General features: G+C 47.6%; 1 protein-coding gene across 1 annotated transcript; it reads right to left on the reverse strand.

Moving 5' to 3' along the window:
* Positions 1 to 7,645: 7,645 nt before the first annotated feature.
* LURAP1 (leucine rich adaptor protein 1) lies at positions 7,646 to 14,251 on the reverse strand. The gene is made up of 2 exons (XM_044672979.1): positions 14,019 to 14,251; positions 7,646 to 9,164 (listed from the first exon to the last, which is right to left on the reverse strand). The coding sequence occupies exons 1-2, from the start codon at positions 14,220 to 14,222 to the stop codon at positions 8,637 to 8,639; spliced, it is 732 nt and encodes a 243-aa protein (XP_044528914.1). The 5' UTR covers positions 14,223 to 14,251; the 3' UTR covers positions 7,646 to 8,636.
* Between the last annotated feature and the right edge of the window lie 4,122 nt (positions 14,252 to 18,373).

The raw sequence follows: 18,373 nt of genomic DNA on the forward strand, positions 1-18,373 counted from the left end.
GCGGCCGTCCATTGGCTGCGTCTCTAGCAAGCGACACTGAGTGGGGCGGAGCTTAGAGGAGCGCAGGCCAGAGAAAAGGCTGGAGCCGTGGTCTGTGAAGTACGCATGCGCATATGGAAACTACCATGTGAGGCGGAAGGATATCCCTGGAGACTGGATGGGAGGTGTCCTAGCAGGGACTCACTCGCCCGCCGTTCCGTTATACCCTGGCGAAAGTTCGTTGAAAGCCTTCCCGTTTGCAACACAGACGATACAAGAAATAGAAGCTCCCCCACCCCTTCCATTCCCTTAGGCAATTCTGGGGAGGAGAGAGATAGTTGGCTTAACGAGTTAGAGAGGGAAATATTCTGAAAAGAGATCTAGGATGTATCTGCCACTAACACAGTCTATTGTGGGGGACTTAAGGTGAAACCCCTGGATTCAGAACTCATATTGAATTTGGCTGGGAGGACAGCATAGATGGAAAGCTGCCTCCTAGAGGACATTAAGTCTAGGGTCTTTATACTCTTTCCAACAGTTGATAAGTGGATATGCACTGGGTGGGGGGCGGTGTCATCTGACTGGGCTCTGCCTGAAGACGTAGGGGGTGACCCTCACAGTTTAGGAGACAGGTAGAGCTCTTGGATACAGCTGGATGGTATCAAGGCATAGCCTGGAGATCTCAAATCTAAAGGACAACTCAGGGAGAATATTCCTCTCAGGGTCTTATCAGGAGTCACAAGGATGTAAGAGAGCAAAGGAATTTTTCTGCTTACGGTTTGCCTAGAAAACTTCTATAATTTGGGGGTACAATGTCCCATGCCAAATCCACGTGTTACTTCAGACAAGTCACTTCACTTTCCTATAATGGGGCAAGACTGGAGTCTTGTCCAATGAGCTGATAGCTCAGGTAATCTCCATGTTGAAAAAGTGAACTTTATGGAGAGGGGGAGGAAAGGCTTGGTGATGGAAAGACAATACCAATGGAAAGGGCTGGCGGTTTTCAGGGATGCTTTTTATCTGGCTTAGTTACTAAGGAAAGGATCATTTGTTTGGGCAGTTGTTGTCATGTGTCTCCAGGCAGCTGATGCCACTTTACCCATGATCCACTTTGGACTGTGTGGCTTTACCCATGGTTCTCTCTGTTTACCCACTGGGAGGAAAGCAAACCACAATGGAAATGAGATGCTAATGATATGTTAAATATGCTGGGTCCCATGCTTTAGGTCACTTTTGCCTGACTGAGCAGACTGCAAAGGAGGGCGATGACTGTGGAAACTGGGCATTGTTTGAACCTAGTCCCATGTGACTGGGGGAACGGAAACACCTGTGTTTGCTGTTCAGAGACCCCAACCAAGGACCTTGATTATGTGTAAAGATTGATAGGAGTTTTCTCATAATTGTGAATCTAAGCAACTCATGTCTTATCTAAAAGGCAGACCCATTCTAATCGACTAGTTATTGTTTCTGTGTTCTTCTGATTGTGTACAGCTACTGGACAGGGTTTGTGGGATATTTCAGTCCACATCACCTGGGTCTCAGTTTCCTCATCTGTAAAATGAGGAGATTGGACCAGATGGTGTCTAAGATTCACGGTGCTAAAGGAGCTTCAGGCAACATCTCCCAGAAGCAAAAGTAATGATAGCTGCAGACAAGCTGATTATCTGGAGGACTCCACCTGAGTCTGTGCTGCCCCTGCATTGAATGTGTGTCTCCCTTGGAAGTCTGTAAGCCATTGGGGGCTGCCAGAGCCCTTAGACTCAGGGAACACCAGAGTGCTGGTCAGTCCTGACTCTCTCTCACCATCTCCTAAGCCCTGCCCTATTTATTCTCTTGGACATCTGGTGGGCCAGTGTGGTGCTAAGACTGGAATTAGAGCACCAGGTTTTGAATACTTGTTCTTCCATTTGTCATATTATGACTTTAGGCAATTCACATTTCTCTATGGCTCCATTTGCCCTTATGTTGAGTCAAATTTCCCCAGCTATAAAATGAAGGATGGTCCCTCCAACTTTTCATCTTTTCTTCTATCAGTCTAACATACATTATCATCCTCTAGCTCAAGGAATTAAGGATTGAAACAAGTCAAAGACATATCAAAGATCTTATCCAATGATACAATGACATCTTTTTAAAAAATTGTTTTGTATTGATGTCTTTTGTTTTTAAGTAGTCTAGATTTCCCTCTGTATTCCTCCCTTCCCCTTCCTAGACAGACATCCCTTAAAACAAATATATTTTTTACAAGAAGGGAAGAAAAGAAAAAAATTCAATAAAAATGATCAAGAGGGTAAGATAATAGGATGGAAGGAACTCTGAATTGAAATCATGAGAGTAAATGTGAATGGGATGAACCTGCCTATAAAACAGAAGAGGATAGCAGAAGGATCAGAAATGGAAACATCTAACGATGTGGTTTATAAGAAATTCACTTGAAATGAATATTTACACAGGCTTCAAATAAAAGGCTGGAGCAAATATATTATGCTTCAAATGAACTCAGAAAAGCTGGGGTACCAATAATGGTCTCAAACATAAAACTAGTATTATAAAATAGGTAATCTGGGAAACGATATTTTGCTGAAAGGTACTATAAACAATGAATTATTTCAACACAGCATATATGCACTGAATGGAATAATACCTAAATACTTAAAATACTTAACAACTTACAGGAAGAACTAGAGGGTGAAACTATAATAGTAGAGAATCTCAGTGAACCCCCTTTCAGAACTATACAAAACTGATTAACATTCAATAAAATCTGACAATATATACAATGTTCCACACTCATGGGTCCCAATCTCTGCAGAGTAGCAAGGGGGTATAATCATCTGATAGGCTTCATCTTTAAACTTGTTCTTTATCATTTCACAACATTTATTTTTAATTATTTTATAGTTGTTCTTAAATGTATCATGCTTTAAAAAACACCTTACTTTCTATCATAGAATCAACACTGTGTTTTGGCTTCAAGGTAGAAGAGGGGGAAGGGCTAGACAATGAGGATTAAGTGACTTACCCAGGGTCATACAGGAAGAAAGGGTCTGAGATCATATTTGAACCCGGGACCTCCAGTTTCTAGGCTTGGTTCTCAGTCCAAGAGACACCCAGCTAACCCTTAAATTTACGTTGTTACAGTCATTAGATATATTGTATTCCTGGCACTGCTGACTTTACATTGTATCAATTCATATAAGTCTTTCGATGTTTCTTTGTATATTTCTTACAGAATATTATTCCGTTACATTCATGTGCCACAATTTGTCTAGCTATTTGCCAATTGATTTGGCATCTACTTTGTTTCCAGTTCTTTCCTACTACAATTTTTTTTTTTAATCAATGCCCTCCTTGGTCTATATATGACTAGCTGTGAGAATATGGGCAGTTAGTTATTCTTTACCTAATTTCAATTTGTTTTGCAGAATAGTTGGACCAAGTCAGAGCTCCAACAACAATGCATTAGTGTGCTGGTCTTTTCACAATACCTCCGGCATTGACTATTATCAATCTTTTGTCATCTTTCCGCACTTTTCTGAATGTGAAGTGAAACCTCAGGCTGTTTTGATTTATTTTCTCTTACTAGTGATTTGGGCAGCCTTTCATATGGTTGTGAATAGTTTGCAGTTTTTTATTTTGAGAACTACTTGTTTTTTAGGGACCAATAATACCTCAATTATTAAATCCTCCCAGGTAGGTAGCTAGTCCTTATGTCCCCATCAGAGGAGCCAATTACTTTAAAGGATTAGGGAATGAAAGTCTTAGCCCTCACCTTCAGTTGCTTGTTCAGGGCTTTTTTGTTTGTTTCTTTGCTTTATTGAAGCAGCATTATTGAATGCTTTATTGAATGCTTATTGAAGAGCATTACAATATCTCATACAACCATTCTAAGAAAAACTATAGAAGGGGCAGTTAGGTAATACAGTGGATAGAGTTCTAGGTCTAGATGGAGAGGACCTGGGTTCTAACCCAACCTTAGACATTTTCTAGCTGTGTGATAAGTTATTTAACCCCCATTGCATAGTCCTTGCAACTTTTCTCTTAGAATTGATGATAGAAGGCAAAGTTTTTTGTTTTTTTTAAAGACTGTAAACAAATTAGAGGAACATGGAAAAGTTCACCTTATGGATAAGGGAAGAATTTATGACCAAATAAGACATAGAGAACATTATGAAAATGAAGTACATAATTTTGAATATATTAAAGTGTTTGCATAAATAAAACTAAAGTAACCAAGATTAGAAAAGAAACAACAAATTTTTTGGGGGGGGGATTTATAACAAGTATCTGACAGATGCCTCATTTCTCAAATATATGGAGAATAGAGACAAATTTATTAGAATACTAAACATTCCCCAGTTGAGAAGCAGCCAAAGGATATAAATGGGCAGCTCTGAGAGAAGAGATTAAAACAATCCATAGCTGTATGACAGAAATGTTCCAAATGACTATTGATTAGAGAAATGCAAATTAAAACACCAAAATACCATTTCATACCTATCAGATTGGTTAATATGATAAAAAAGGGAAATGATAAATGCTGGATGGGACATGGGAAAATTGTGACACTAATACACTATTAGTAGAGTTGGGAACCAGTACAACCATTCTGGAGAGCAATACGGAACCAAGCTCAAAAGGCCACAAAACTATACACTGACCCAGCAATACCACTATAGGTATGTGTGCCAAAGAGGTCAGAGATAAGGAAAAAAGGATTTCCCGAACCAAAATATTTTTAGCAGTTCTTGTAGTGGCAAAGAATTGGAAACTATGGAGTTGTCCATCACTTGGGGGAATGGCTGAACAAGTTGTGGTTTATGGATGTAATGGACTACTATTGCGCCATAAGGAACAATGAACAGGGTGAGTTCAGAAAAACCTAGAAAGACTTATATGAACTGATGCAAAGTGAAGTGAGCAGAGCCAGGAGAGCTATGTATACAGTAACAGAAAAATGTTACATGATGATCAATTGTGAAGGACTAAACCATTATCAGCAAAGCAAGTCTCCAAGATAACCACAAGGGACTCGAAGAAAATGCTCTCCACAGCCAAAGAGGGAACTATCAGAATCTGAGGTAGATCAAAGCCTGCCTTCTTTCCTATATTTCCTTCATAAGATTTCTATTGCAGGTGTGATATGTGACTTCTAGCATGACATGAGCAATATGGAAATTTGTATTGCATGAAAGTATGGGTATAGCCTATAACAAACTATTCCCTACCTTGGGGAGGAGGGGGGAGAGTAGGGAGGGAGAAAATTTGAATTTTTAAAATGTCAAAAAAAGTTGTCAAAAATTGTTTCTACATGTAATTGAAAAAAAGAAAGAAAAAATTTTAAAAGGCTACATGAAAACCCAGTGGAATTGTTCATTGGCTTCAGGAGGGGGGGTGGGGGAGGAAGAGGGAAAGAACATGAATCATGGAACCATGGGAAAATATTCTAAATTAATTAATTAAATAAAGAATTTCAAATTTAAAAAAAAAAGGCTACATGGTAGCATTCTCTGGAAACCTGGGAATCATGGCCTAATGACTCATAGGCCTCAGAAAGTACTGAACCAGAAATCAGGATCTGAGCAAGATTCCCCTCTACAACATCTCCAGCCAGTGGGCATCCTGCCTCTGTTTGGAGACCTATTTAGAGGAGGGGCTCAGAGCCTGGGCTCCAAGAACTTGCATTTTGTAATATTTTGGATAACTGTATTTTACTATCATTGGCTTCCTTGGTAGACCTACATATTTCCCTTTTCACCTTTAAAAAACATTCTTCTAAGAAGGGATTCATAGGCTTCCTGATACTACCCAATAGGGTGGAAATATATCATAAAAAATGTGAGAAGTCATGGGCAGTTAGGTGGCTCAGTGGATTGAGAGCCAGGTTTAGAGGCAGGAAGTCCTGGGTTCAAATCTAACCTTAGCTACTTCCTAGCCATATGACCCTGGCCAAGTCACTTAACCTCCATTGCCTATCTCTTACCACTCTTCTGCCTTGGAAACAATACTCAGTACTGATTTGAAGATGAAAGATAAGGGTTAAAAAAAAAAAAGTGAGAAGTCTCTGCCCTAAAGGGATGGAAAGCTCACTACCTCTTAAGGAGGCCCATTCCATTCCACTGATGGCCCAAACAAATTGGTAAGAAGTTTTTTCCTACCCAGGCCACTCTGTAACTTCCTCACCTAGTCCCTGGTCCTAGTTCTACTCTCTGGAGTCAAGCAGAGCAAGGCTAATCCTTCTTCCACATTTTGGTCCTTCAGATACTTACAGAGAGTGATGCGGTCATTCTCCCTCCCGCCAGGCCTTCTCTTCTCCAGGGTGGCTGAATGTGCCTCATGCCCTCCTCTCATGGGGTCTGGTCTCCAGTCCCCTCACCATCCTATAGCTGTCCTTCTGTCACTCGAGTTTATCAAAGATTTTCCTAAAATGTGGAAACTGGACTCAACTGGGGAGTGGCTAAAGGAGGGAGGAGGAAAGCAGGTAATGAGAGAGGGGAGGTGGGAGATGGTTAGAGTCAGGATAGGGGCCCTCCTCTGACACCACAAGCTGTCTTCCAGGCCCGGAACCCCAATCTCTGGCTCAGGAAGGATAACTAATGGTGCCTGCCCCCTGGTGGCCATACTGTGCCATGGCGAGCATCCAGAATGGGATTAAAAACCAGGTAGAAGGGGAACTCTCCAGACAACCTCAGGCTCTGCCGAGTTTGGGAGAGGGAGAGGAAAGGGGGAAAGCATTTATATAGCACCTACTATGTGCCAGGCAATGTATTAGGTGCTTTTTTATTGATATTATCCCATTTGAAACTCAACAGCTCTGGGTGGTAGGTTAAATTATTATCCCCATTTTATAGTTGAGGAAACTGAGGCAGACATAGACATGATTTGCCTAGGGTCACACAGCTAGTGTTTGGGGCTGGATTTGAAATCAGAGCTTCCAGACTCCAGAACCAGCTCTCTCTCCACTGGGCCACCAGTTGCCTCTGGTCACTGGATGTCTCTCCTTAGATCTGAAGCTCTTGTCTAGGTCCTGTTGGGCCTGATGGAGTTGGAAACAGTCTTTATGGGAGCTTGGACCCAGTGATCACAGGAGCCTCCTTTATCTCTCCTCCTGCCTAACATACAGACAGGGGATTTGTCCAGGCCACTTGCATAGTGCCAACCTTACTCATGGGCACCAACTTTCCAGGCACCAAGCTCAGCTTCAGTCAGAATTAGCCCCACCTGCTATCAAGTAAGCTCTCTGAGTCCTAGTTTCCCATCCTCCCTTGGGCTCTGTGACTTCAGATCCTTCTCCCTGCCTCAGTCTACCTTTTGCCAAGACCCCATGGGAAATTTATAGGCAGAGGTTCTTCCTCCAGGATGTGGTGCCTTCCCAGACCTGAGGAGAGGCTTCAGAGTCTGTCACCCATTATAGAGACAGAAACAGATGGACGAACAAATCAGAGACAAACACACACACACAAATCAGAGACAAAGACACACACAAATCAGAAAATAAAAAACAAAGACATGTGTTAAACAGAGTAGAATCACAAAGATCAAGACATCCCTTCAGTCTCAGCTTTGAGAAAATAGGCAGAGCATTCTCAGCTTGGCAACAGAATCACAGGGAGACAGAGCTGGAGGCGCACAGAAGACAGACAGACTGGGCAGTGGGCAGCTGGTGCCATGTGGGCAGAACAGGCTCAGGCAACAATAGACTTTATTGAAACTGAGTATTGTGAGCCTTTTCCCCTCCCCTCTCTCCTCAAATAACCTAACCCTCCCCCCTGGCCCTGAAGCTCAAGACCCATGGCACTGAGAAGGGGCAGAGAGACCAAGGGTCATGAATTGGCATACAAATGGTGTGGAGGAGGGGGTGGGAGAAGGGGAGAACCAGGTTAGGCCAAGCTCAGCCACTGAGGCAGAATCCTCTCCATCACTGGGAAGAAAGGAACGCCAGCATGAAGATTCCCCCCAATTGCTGATGAGGGTGAGACCAATTGGAAACGAGGCTCCCCCAATGGAGAGTTCTGTGGCATTATTCCTAGGAAGAGGAAGCCCTCAGGAAGCAGGGGCTTGTCACTCCCAGGAAGGGTCAAGGTTCTGAAGCTTGACCAGGAGGTGATGTGGACCTAGTCAGGATTGCCAATCCTTCAGGTAATGGGAAGAGATAGCCCCCAGGTGGTGGGCTCCCACCTTCTCCAGAGACAGTTGCCTTTCACCCTGATACAGGGAAGGAGGGAGTTACCACCCAGCAATCTAGGCAGATTTGTAGAGAATAGGGAAAAGCTTCCACACTGCTCCCACCCCACCCCCATCTAATGCCTGGGGGAGTCTAGCTTGGAAAAGGGGGCAATAATAGCATCCCTCTAGTGCCAGTCTCACCAGCATCTCCTAAATCAGGCAGGGCCCTCACTCAGCCAGTGTTGCCATCAGGGTGGCTCCCTGAAGGAGGAGGACAGAACATAGGAAATGGTACCTCTTATGAGGGAAGGATTATGGGGCAGAGGAGAGGCTGCTCTAAGAGGCATCTTGGGACCTAGTTTCCAAACTCTTCCCCCAAGCCTTCAGATCTTAGACTTTAAAACTGGAAGGGGACCTTTGAAACTATGCAATCTCCTCATTTCAGAGAATGAGCAGGGGACAGATCGAGGGAGATGAGAGGCCTGGGGCTGCTACAAGAATGTCACATCATCCTGACACTGTCCCCAGTACCAGTGAGTCCCATAGCTGAGGTCAGGCCTGGCATCCTCAGGGACCTCCTCTCCAGGAGGCTTTCGCCCAGACCGGACCCCCAGTGCTGTGTCAGCCTCTGTCCAGGGCCTCTCCTCTGAGGCAGGAGCCTTTGCCCAAGCCATGCCAGGCCGAGAGTGTCGGGTGCCAGCTTCTGAGAGGCCCTCATCATCGGGCTCAGCCCCCGAGGCCAGTGTGTCCAGGTAGCTCCCAATGGAGACACTATCCAGTCGGTCAACAGCAGCAGCTGTGGTGGAGGTGGGAGTGGGGTCAGGTAGGCTCTCCCAGCTGCCCCTGTGGGAGCAGGGTTCTGGGCTGCCACCCGTTAGGCTATACTGGCTGCTGGTGAGGCTGCTGCAGCGGCTAGCCAGGGCTCCTCGTTCCTCCAGTAGCCACCGGACCGCCTCGATGCCTTCATTCACTGTGACCAGCTGCTGTAATATCTTCACATCAATAGCTCGAAGGTAAGCCTGGGGAGGGAGAGAAAAAGGGCACTGTAGTTTGAGGCCAGGTAGAGAGGGCAAGGCCAGCCCCCTAAATAATGGGGGCCACCCCATAGGGCAGGTCAGGAGTCAGAATCGCAAGCCTACAGGTCTGAGTTATATACTGTGTGACCTTTCTCCCTCCATGACTCAGTTTCCACATCTGTAAAATGCACAGGTTAGGTTGGATGCTATGTAAGCTCTCTTTGTGGCCAGATATTCCCTAAATCTAAATCACAGCAGCTCAGAGATGGAAGGCATCTAGTCAAGGACTCAAGGGCATCTAGTCCAACCTCTGCTTAGAGACCTCCACGTAAGGGGAGCTCACCACCAAAAGTCACCTCGGAAGGCAGTCGCTTTGGAACAGTTCTCAGAGTTAGGAAGTTCTTCCTGCCATTCAGCCTCAATTGGCCTTTTTTGGTGGGACTTCCCCATGGTGCCTGGGGCCAAGCAGAGCCAGGCTGATCCTCATTTCATGGGACAGCCCTTCACAAATCTGAAGACGGCTCCTGTGACAACATCACACGGACACCAAATGCTGGTTCTAGAGGATGACTAGTGAAATGTCCCATCCTGCTCTTGGCAGACCCTCCAGATGCGTAATTATCACACTTGCTGCTGGTTCAGGTCACGGTGCTGGTCAGTGGGTCCAAAGGGTCTAGTGAAACTTTTTGTCTATCCCTTGAGTAGAGGTTGGATGAGGGGGCAGGAGAAGGCAAATCGAGGAAGACAGAGATGGGCCTGGGCACTGTGGATTTTAAAATTAACATCCAATAACTAAATATTACATTTAATAAAGTTTTATTAATAATAACTAAAGTAAGAGACCTAGCTATTCGGCCCACTCGCCAGAGCAAAAGAGAAAGAAGGAAGAGTTACAGCCAAATATAAAACAATAACGTGACCATGCAAACGTGGAGACACAGGAGAGATTAAAGGGAATTTGGGGGAAACTGAGGACTTATGGGGGATGAAGTCCAAGGTTCAAAATCTCCATTTATACACACCATGATTCACAATGACATGAACAGGAGGACTGGGATGTGTGAGGGCCAAAGGACAAGAGTTATGGTTCTCAGCTTGGGATCTCAGCTCTCCAGATCAAGATCTGGGTACAATCCCTGGTGACTGGCAAGGTCTGATGATGAATGCCTGTGGCTGGAAAGGACAGAAGGAGGTGGCTGAAGTTGAAGAATAATACAGGCCCAGAGAGTTCAACAGCTTAGATAGGACAGCCCTGAAGAATGTAGTGATGATGGGGGAATGGGGGCAGAAGGGTGGAGAGACTGACTAAAAGCCAGATTTTCAAGTTAGTGGGAAAGTGGGGGCAAAGACTAGGAGGGCTGTAGGGGGCACCAAGAATAGAGAAAGGGTAAGACAAGCAGCCTGGCTAGAGCTCCAAAGAGGGCAGTGGCACTTAGGGCACCGGGAGCAGGGGCAGGACACCTGTGGAAGGCATTTTCAAGGAAGAGCTGGAGAGTGAAGGTTTATGGGTTAGAAGCTTTCAGGAGGGCACAGAAGAGGCTACTGTCCACAATACAATGAGTGATTCCCAAGGCAGGCTGGCTTGGAGTGGACTTGGGAGGGGGCAGACTCGTGTAGCCATGAGCCTAGTGCCCCCAAGACCTGAGTGGAGCCCTGAAATTAGGATTTAGCATGCTGGGTGTCAGGGGTGAGTAGAAGGCATGACTGAGGGGATGGGTGCAAGCTGCACTCCCCTCACAGGCAGAGGGAAGAAAGAGTCCAGTGACCCAAGGGCCCTGGCCTTGACGCCCACGGTTGTTGAGGGAGAGTAGAGGGGGGCTGGGGCTGAATGATGGGCCTCCAGAGTCTCAAGACCAATTCACCGGAGCCACCATTTCTCCAGTGGCCCTCCCTGGGCAGTGGGGTATGAATATGAGGCTCAGGTGGACAGCCAGGGCCATCTCTAGGTCTCCAAGCTGGGAGGAATGAGGCCAGGTTTCCAGTAGCCAGAAGGAATAACTTCCTCACAGTCCCAAAGGGGAATGGGCTCCTAGGAAAGTAGTGAGGCTCCCCTCACCAGAGGATTCCAAGAATCTATAGGGCCAGAAAAGAAGGATTAATTGAGGGTCAGGCTGGCCCACAAGACTTGGGGAGAAGGCATGGGGGATCTGATCCCCACTGATGCTTCCCAACAAGCTTAATGTTTCTCCAATCCTCCAAGAGCCTGGCTGCCCAGGCTCTTTCCCTAAATGGGGAGCTGTCCAGAGAGGCAAAGGTAGGGGAGGACCACAGAGATTTCTGAGCACCAGACAACAGGCTCTCAGCTTCCAGGAAGACTGTCTGAGCCGGGATTAGGAACAAATTTGTGTGGCCATGAGGGGTAGGGAATGACCTCTCCATCCTGGGACCCTCTTCTACTTCCTGGCTCCAGACCCAAACCCCTCCCTGAGGATTCTCAGATAATGTGCAAATATACCATGGCCAGTGGAAACCACTTAGTCTGACCCCCTCACTCTACAGAGGAGGAAACTGAGACCCAGAGATGGCAAGGCGCTGGGTCAAGGTCACTCCACTTGGAAGGGGAAGAGCTAAGGAACCCCCAGGCTTTGCCAGAATGTAGGGGGTGGAGGCACTCCGGTTACCAAAGCAACAGCAGCAGCAGGAATGGGAGGACTCCTGGGGGGGGGGGGAAGAACTCCCCCCTTCACCCCAGCCCAAGTAGGGGGAGGGTCAGTCAGGAAGGAGAAAGTCTAAGGAGAAGCCTGTGCCAGGACATCCTGAGTGGGACAGCTGGGTGGGCAGATGGAGGCATGAAGGGCAGAGCCAGCCTCCCTTCCCACACAGATCTGGGAGGGAGGTGATAGGGAGCCTTAAAGGGCCAGTGTCCCAAAGTCACAGAGTCTCCAAGCTGGAGCACCAGCACTGAAAGAAGCCTGTCTAGACTCCCCAGACAGAAAAGGAAACTAAGGCCCTTCTTCGTAGCCAGTAAGGGGCCGTGTGACCCTTGGTTCCTGGCTCCTTGACCATCCACTCCGTGGCTCAGGGAGGCACAGATGAATAGGAAAGTGGGCTCTAGTGAGAGCAAGAGTGGGCTCCATCCACCCAACCCAGGGGAAAGGAGAAGCTGAGTAGGGGATGCTGAGGTCCCAATGCCAGCTGGGGCCCTGGAAAGTCAGATTGGGAGTTTGGGGGGGAAACTGAGGAGCCCGATTCCCCATTGCACTTCCCACCACTCCCCCAGCCAATTAAACAGCCTTCCTCATGGGGGTTGGGAAAATCCTTCTTCTCCCAGCACCACTTCCAGTGCTCAAGTGGCCTGAACCCTCCATTTCAGCTGATAGAAGTTAGAACCAGCCAACATGGAAGGGGGAAGAGCCTGGGGCAACATTTCTAGGCTTCACACTAGTTAGGTAACCTCAGACAAGTCCTTTCTCCCATAAACCTCAGTTTCTCATTCTGTAAAATGAGGTTAACACCGGCTCTCAGAGGGATGGAGTGAGGAAGTGCTTTGTAACTTTTCTATAGAAATGGGGGCTATAACGACGATTGACTCTGTGGTGTCATCATAGATTGGAGCCCCCATTCCATACCCCCAAGCCTTTCCAGTTTTAGCTCCCAACAATTCACCTCCCTAGTGGACAGTCCTGTAACGCTAGGGAAAGCTGGTCCCCTGGGCACTTGGTCTTGAACAGCGGACCCACAGCCCTCCGATCGGTGGGGAGTCCTCTCTAGGCACTCTCTGAGAGGGTGCCCCCTAAGCTCTTCCCTCTTATTAGTCCCCACCTGCCGGGCTAGCTCCGCAGAGTTCCCTCAAAAGACTCCAGGGTCACCCGGAGGCCACCAGGAGGCAGTATAAACAACCATCAAAATCAGGTTTTTTTCCTCTGTCTGCCTCACTACTCTTCTTCCCCACCCCACTCCACCCCGAAGTTGCAGAGGGGAAAACAAGAGATTCATAGAGATGAAGGGACTTGCCCAAGGTCACTAAGCGGCAAGTAGTTTCCACTGACGTTTAATTCAAGGCGCGCACCATCATGCTCCAGCTGCTTCTGTCTCTGAGTCCTAAGATCCTGGGAGCTGGGGGGTGGGGTGCGAAGGGGGTGGTTCTCAGGCTAACTCAGGGCCCACTGGCTTTTAGTAGAGCAGGGGTCCTGCAGAGAAGTGAGTTCGGCGGAAGTGGCAGCTTGGGATACCCTCTGCCCAGCACACACACACACACACACACACACACACACACACACACACACACACGGGGTTGGGCGGGGGGTGCAGATGGCTCCTGCTTTCGCCGCACTCCCTCCCTCCTCACCCTAGCACAGGGGCACCGGAGTATTGGAAGTCACCAGGGTCTGGGTACATCGGTGGGCAATTTGTCTAACCGGCGCTGTGGCTTCCCAGGAGCCCAGTCTACGGTGAAAGGGCTGGGGGGGGGGGGTCACTGGACGAGAGACGGAGCTGAAAGCGCTGGGCGCCCCTTCTTTTAATCCCTTCTTTGCACAGATGAGCCCAGGTCCCACGGAGGGAAGGGGCCCGCTGACAGTTGGCATTAGAACCCGGGCCAAGGCAGCGGTGGGGTTGGGCCCCTGCGCCAGATCCGGGCGGGTGTCTGCAGCGTGAGGCAGGCCCCCAAAATCCCTCCCCGAAGAAAGCCAACCTGCCCTTCTCTTCTGCAGCCAGAAGGGAAAACGAACGGTGGAGACAGCCCCAGCAGGCGTCCTTTTCCCTGGGGCTAGAGGCTGAAAAGCCCGTCTCGAGCTTCGGCTCCCAACCAGCAGAGCTCTAACCCCGGACCCGGGGACGGGGAGGGGGTGGGTGGGTGGGGGGTTGATTTAACCCTTTGACCGAAGCCAATGGGCGTTGGGGGAAGGGCTCACTCACCAGCTCCAGCCTCAGCGCCGTGACCTTGTCGCCGAGGCCGTGGCGGTGGCCGGTTTCTGGCGTCCCTTGGGGAGGCAGCAGCAGCGCGGAGACTGGCTCTCCCTCGCCTCGCAAACTGCGGAGCAGCCCTTCGGGAGTCTTTCGACCCAGCTTGCCCTCCACATCCCTAAGATCGGGCGCCGGGTACTCCGGGGTCCCCTCCATGCGAGGGCAAGAGGGGCCCCTGGGACACTTTGACTCCCCCTCCCAGCCCCCACGGGGCGGGGTCGCCCGGACGTCTGGCTCCCACCCTCCCTCTAGCTCTGGCTCTGCCTCCGCTGTCGAATGGAGCCCCAGATCTAGGAGCCCAGTAAAGGTCCGGAGCTTAGGGGCGGGGCCGGGGGCGGGGCCTAAGCCCGCTGTGAGGGGCGGCTCAAACTCCAGGCTCCCTCTCTCCCGCCGGGAGCAGCGGAACCCAGCAGAGCCTACCTTGGAATTGCTAGCCCGGTATAGATGCGGGGGCGGGGACGTACCCTACAGCACCGTAAATATCAGAGTAGAGCTCAGCCCTCTGCGTTCGCTGCCTTTTGCTAGTGCTCGGCAGACCCGGGTTCTAGTCTCCCCACCCCTAGGGCTTTCTTGCTGGGAGATAGGCGGTTATAGCTTCTCCAGACCTCAGCTTCCTCAGCTGTAAAAGATGGTCAGAAGTATGGCTAGGGTACTGATCTTGAAGTCGGGAGACTTGAGTGCAAATTCTGTCTCAGACAGGAAGCTGTGGGAGCAAGTCCTTCTCAACTGATCCTCACAACAGCCCAGGTGATGTTGCCTCCATTTTACAGTTGGAAAAACTGAGTCAAATGGATTAAGTGGCTTTTCCAGACTGAGTCTGAGACTACATTTGAACTCGGGTCTTCCTGACTCCAGGTCTGGGGTTCTTTATCCATTGAACCAGCTAGCTGCCTCATTGAGGCTAACAATAATTACTGGGGTACCTCTAAATGAGTTGCCAAAGTGAGACTCAGAAGAAATAGGTAAATGGAGGAAAGGATAGAAAAAACGAAAGGCATATATATGTCTTCATAAAGGTCTACTATTGGCAACCTGCCAGGCATATATTTAAGGGCTTTTAAGGTTTTGTTCTAGCTCTGACTTTCTCTGCTGTAGGGCCCCAAACAACTGTGACATTCTCAGTTCTAAGACTTTCCAGTTCTGACATTCCTTGTTCTAAGCTCCATTCCAGCTCTGACTTCTGTTCTCTCTTCCAAACTACATATCCAGCTCTACCACTCTCTATTCTAAGTTTCCTTCTTTCTCCATTACCAGTTCTGACATTGTTTTCTAAGGACCCTTCCACATCTCTTATTCTTAGTTCTTTCAACTGTAGCATCCTCTTTTCCAAGTTCTAAGATCTCTTCTAGCTCTGCTACTCTCTGTTCTACATTCCAAGGGTCCAAAAGTCTACAAGTAGAAGATTTCACAAACCTCTGATTATAAGCCTAAGGTTCTAGCATCCTCATGGGCCCAGTACTCTCCTCTGAAGCACTGAATCTAATATACTAAACTTCTAGGAAACAGACTCTAATGTTTTGAGAATCTGAGTCTAAGTTAGGAAAAATCTAAGATTCCCTAGTCCTTTCTCTGCCTTTTAAGCCTGGAGACTCCCCCCCCTCCACCAATAGACCCCTTCCCAGCTCCTCCATTAGCAAGGCAGAGCCCTTGGGACAAGGCAAAAAACTATGAACTTGATTCCAAGGGACCTGTGTATATAAAGAACCTAGAACACTGAGATCCCTGCCCCACCCCATTCCTCATCCCTCTTGTCCCCGTTTTTTTCTCTCCTTAAAAATTAATTGACCTTAGGGAAGACCTAAGCAACAGTCTAGAGGGAGTTGTATGGCATCCTCTTTGTTCAGTCTCCCTCCTCTTCATCATCTACAATATTAATATATATCCCCTGGATGCCTGTATTCCATGCTAGATTTTGGGAACATTAACTGGGCTAAGCCCTTCTCTCCCCACCCCATCCCCAGGCCAAAAGGATCTTAAAAGAATGAAAAAAGTACCACCACCTGACATTTGTATATCCACATCCTAGCTGGAGTGGCAGAGAGGGATCATGAGAAGAGTACTGGCCTAGAGGCAGGAATCTAGTGTAGAGTCCAGTTTGCCACTAACTGACAGCTGTGTGACCTGGGGTAAGCCACTTTAGCTATCTGAGCCATCTTTTAAATAAGAATAAACTGCCTTGAGGTTGTTGTGAGAACACAGTGAGAAAAGGGATCATAGCACTTTCCCCCACATCTCTACCACCATACAGAGTCCCTTTTTCAAGTCAAATGGACCCTGGATAGTTTAAGCCCTCATCACCTCTTGCCTGGACCAATAACAGTAACATTTACAAAGTATTTTATACATTTTATTATCCCGTTGATTTTCACAATGACCCTATGACTCTGTGTTCATATTATTAGTATACCTATTTTATAGATGAGAAAGCAAAGGCAGAATGCCCAAGGTCACATAGCTAGCACATGTCTGAGGTGGGACTCAAACCCAGGTTTCTGATTTCTGATCAATTAACTCTATCAACTACTTAGTATTGCCTCCGTTATCCTAATCTCTTACTTGTTCTCCCTGGCAATATTGTCTACCCTCTCCAGACTGTCCATGAGTAGACAAGTAGACATCATTTTATAAAACTCTCACTGGTTACTGCCCATCTAAGACCTTGTAAAGGCCTTTCTCAACCCAGAGAAAATTAAAAATAAAAAGTTAAGGAATGTCAAGCCAGTTTTCTTCCTCAGATCCTCCCCATCAATTAACAGAGGCAATAGGGTGCTTGGGGCTAATTGCAAGTCACCCTGCCTGAGTAAAAAAGGGAGGACATTGAGGCAAGCTTAAATTAAATCTTAAAAAACAAGTTTAAGAATTTTATAAAATGATATCTTCTTGTTAAAATTGTGGAACCTGGATTTTAAAATATATTTATGTACATATGTAGAGAGGGCTATTCTGTGCTTGACAAATACTAATTAACATGAAAAATTAACCCTTAACATTCTGTAGGCAAAGAGGATTACATATGAAATAATCTATCTAAGAAATTGGTAGCCTTTTTTAAAAAGTACGTAAGACATTCCTGTCATTAGCTTCTTCTAATGCTGACCTGCTCATCCATGATGCCCTCTAGCCCTCCTGCTCTCTTCTGTGTCTCTGTATTTTTTAACCTGCTCCCATGACTTTCTATTCCTCTCTTTTTAAAAATTTACATCACTATTACTGGAGCTCTACCTTTTCAACCCCCTATTTCCTTTTTCAAAAAATGGAATTGGGGTGGTGGTGGCTGAGTTCAAATCTAACTCAGACACTCTGGGCAAGTCACTTAACTGCCCAGCCCTTCCAGCTCTTCGGTCTTAGAATTGATACTAAGACCAAAGATAGAAGTTTTAAAAAAGAAAGTAATCCCTCCTTATAAACAGAGACAAGCAAAACAAATTCACTTTGGCCACATGGACAAATGCAAATCTCCTGCATCTGAACTCCATCAGGAGGTGTGCAGCAAGTGGGATTCTGATTTTACATCTTTATACCTAATGAGTGGCATCTAGTGTTTCCAGGGCATGTCATCTACACTGCTGTTTCCCTTAAATCGAATTACTCCCCAGTGAGGCAGTGAAGTCCTCTTGGGATTGTTTCCATTTTATAGATGATGAAAGTGAGGCTCATAGGGACTTGTTCATGGTCACACAATTCGGAAGTAACCCTGGGTTAGGATTCAAACCCTGGATTTCCCCGACTCCAAGGCTGGCCCCCCACTGCCCTCCTGTTCCTACTTGGAGCTCCTTAAGACCAGCTCCATCCAGCCAGCCCTTTTGGGTGACTTTGGATAAGTCCTTCTCCATCATTGGCCTCAGATAAGAGCATTTGTGGAACGTTCAGATATTCTTCCTGTGACCTTGAGCAAGTCACTTCTCCGCGCAGGGAAGACCCCAGGGCCCCCAGCTCTGCTTGTGTAAAACGGGGGCGGGGTGGAGGGGTAGGAATTTCTATCCTTTGGGGAGCCACGGACCCCCTGGGTACGCCTTCGCCCGGACCTCGGCCCTGAATCACGCGTTAAACCCGAAAAAGGATGGCTACTTGGTTGCCATGGTAACTAGTTCTGAGGATGCGCCATCATCCCAGGAGATGAAGAGCCAAGTTTGGGGGGATGCAGGCTCGGAGCCCCTCAACGCCCGGAGGACTATGGCGCCTGCCCAGTGGGCTCGTCACAGAGCTACTCTCCCTTCCCCATCCTCTTCGAGTCTTAGTTTCCCCGTCTGTCCGTTAGGTTCGGGTCGGGGTTGCAAGTCCCCGCCTCCCCGGCGAGATCTCGGGGG

Source organism: Gracilinanus agilis, chromosome 4 (genome assembly GCF_016433145.1).
Source record: "Gracilinanus agilis isolate LMUSP501 chromosome 4, AgileGrace, whole genome shotgun sequence".
In the NCBI taxonomy this organism is placed as follows: Eukaryota; Metazoa; Chordata; class Mammalia; order Didelphimorphia; family Didelphidae; genus Gracilinanus; species Gracilinanus agilis.

Coding starts and splice junctions, on each gene's coding strand:
- LURAP1 (XM_044672979.1), bottom strand. CDS start 14,222: ATGGAGGGGACCCCGGAGTACCCGGCGCCCGATCTTAGGGATGTGGAG. Junction 9,165..14,018: donor CGGCGCTGAGGCTGGAGCTG/GTGAGTGAGCCC, acceptor CTCCCTCCCCAG/GCTTACCTTCGAGCTATTGA.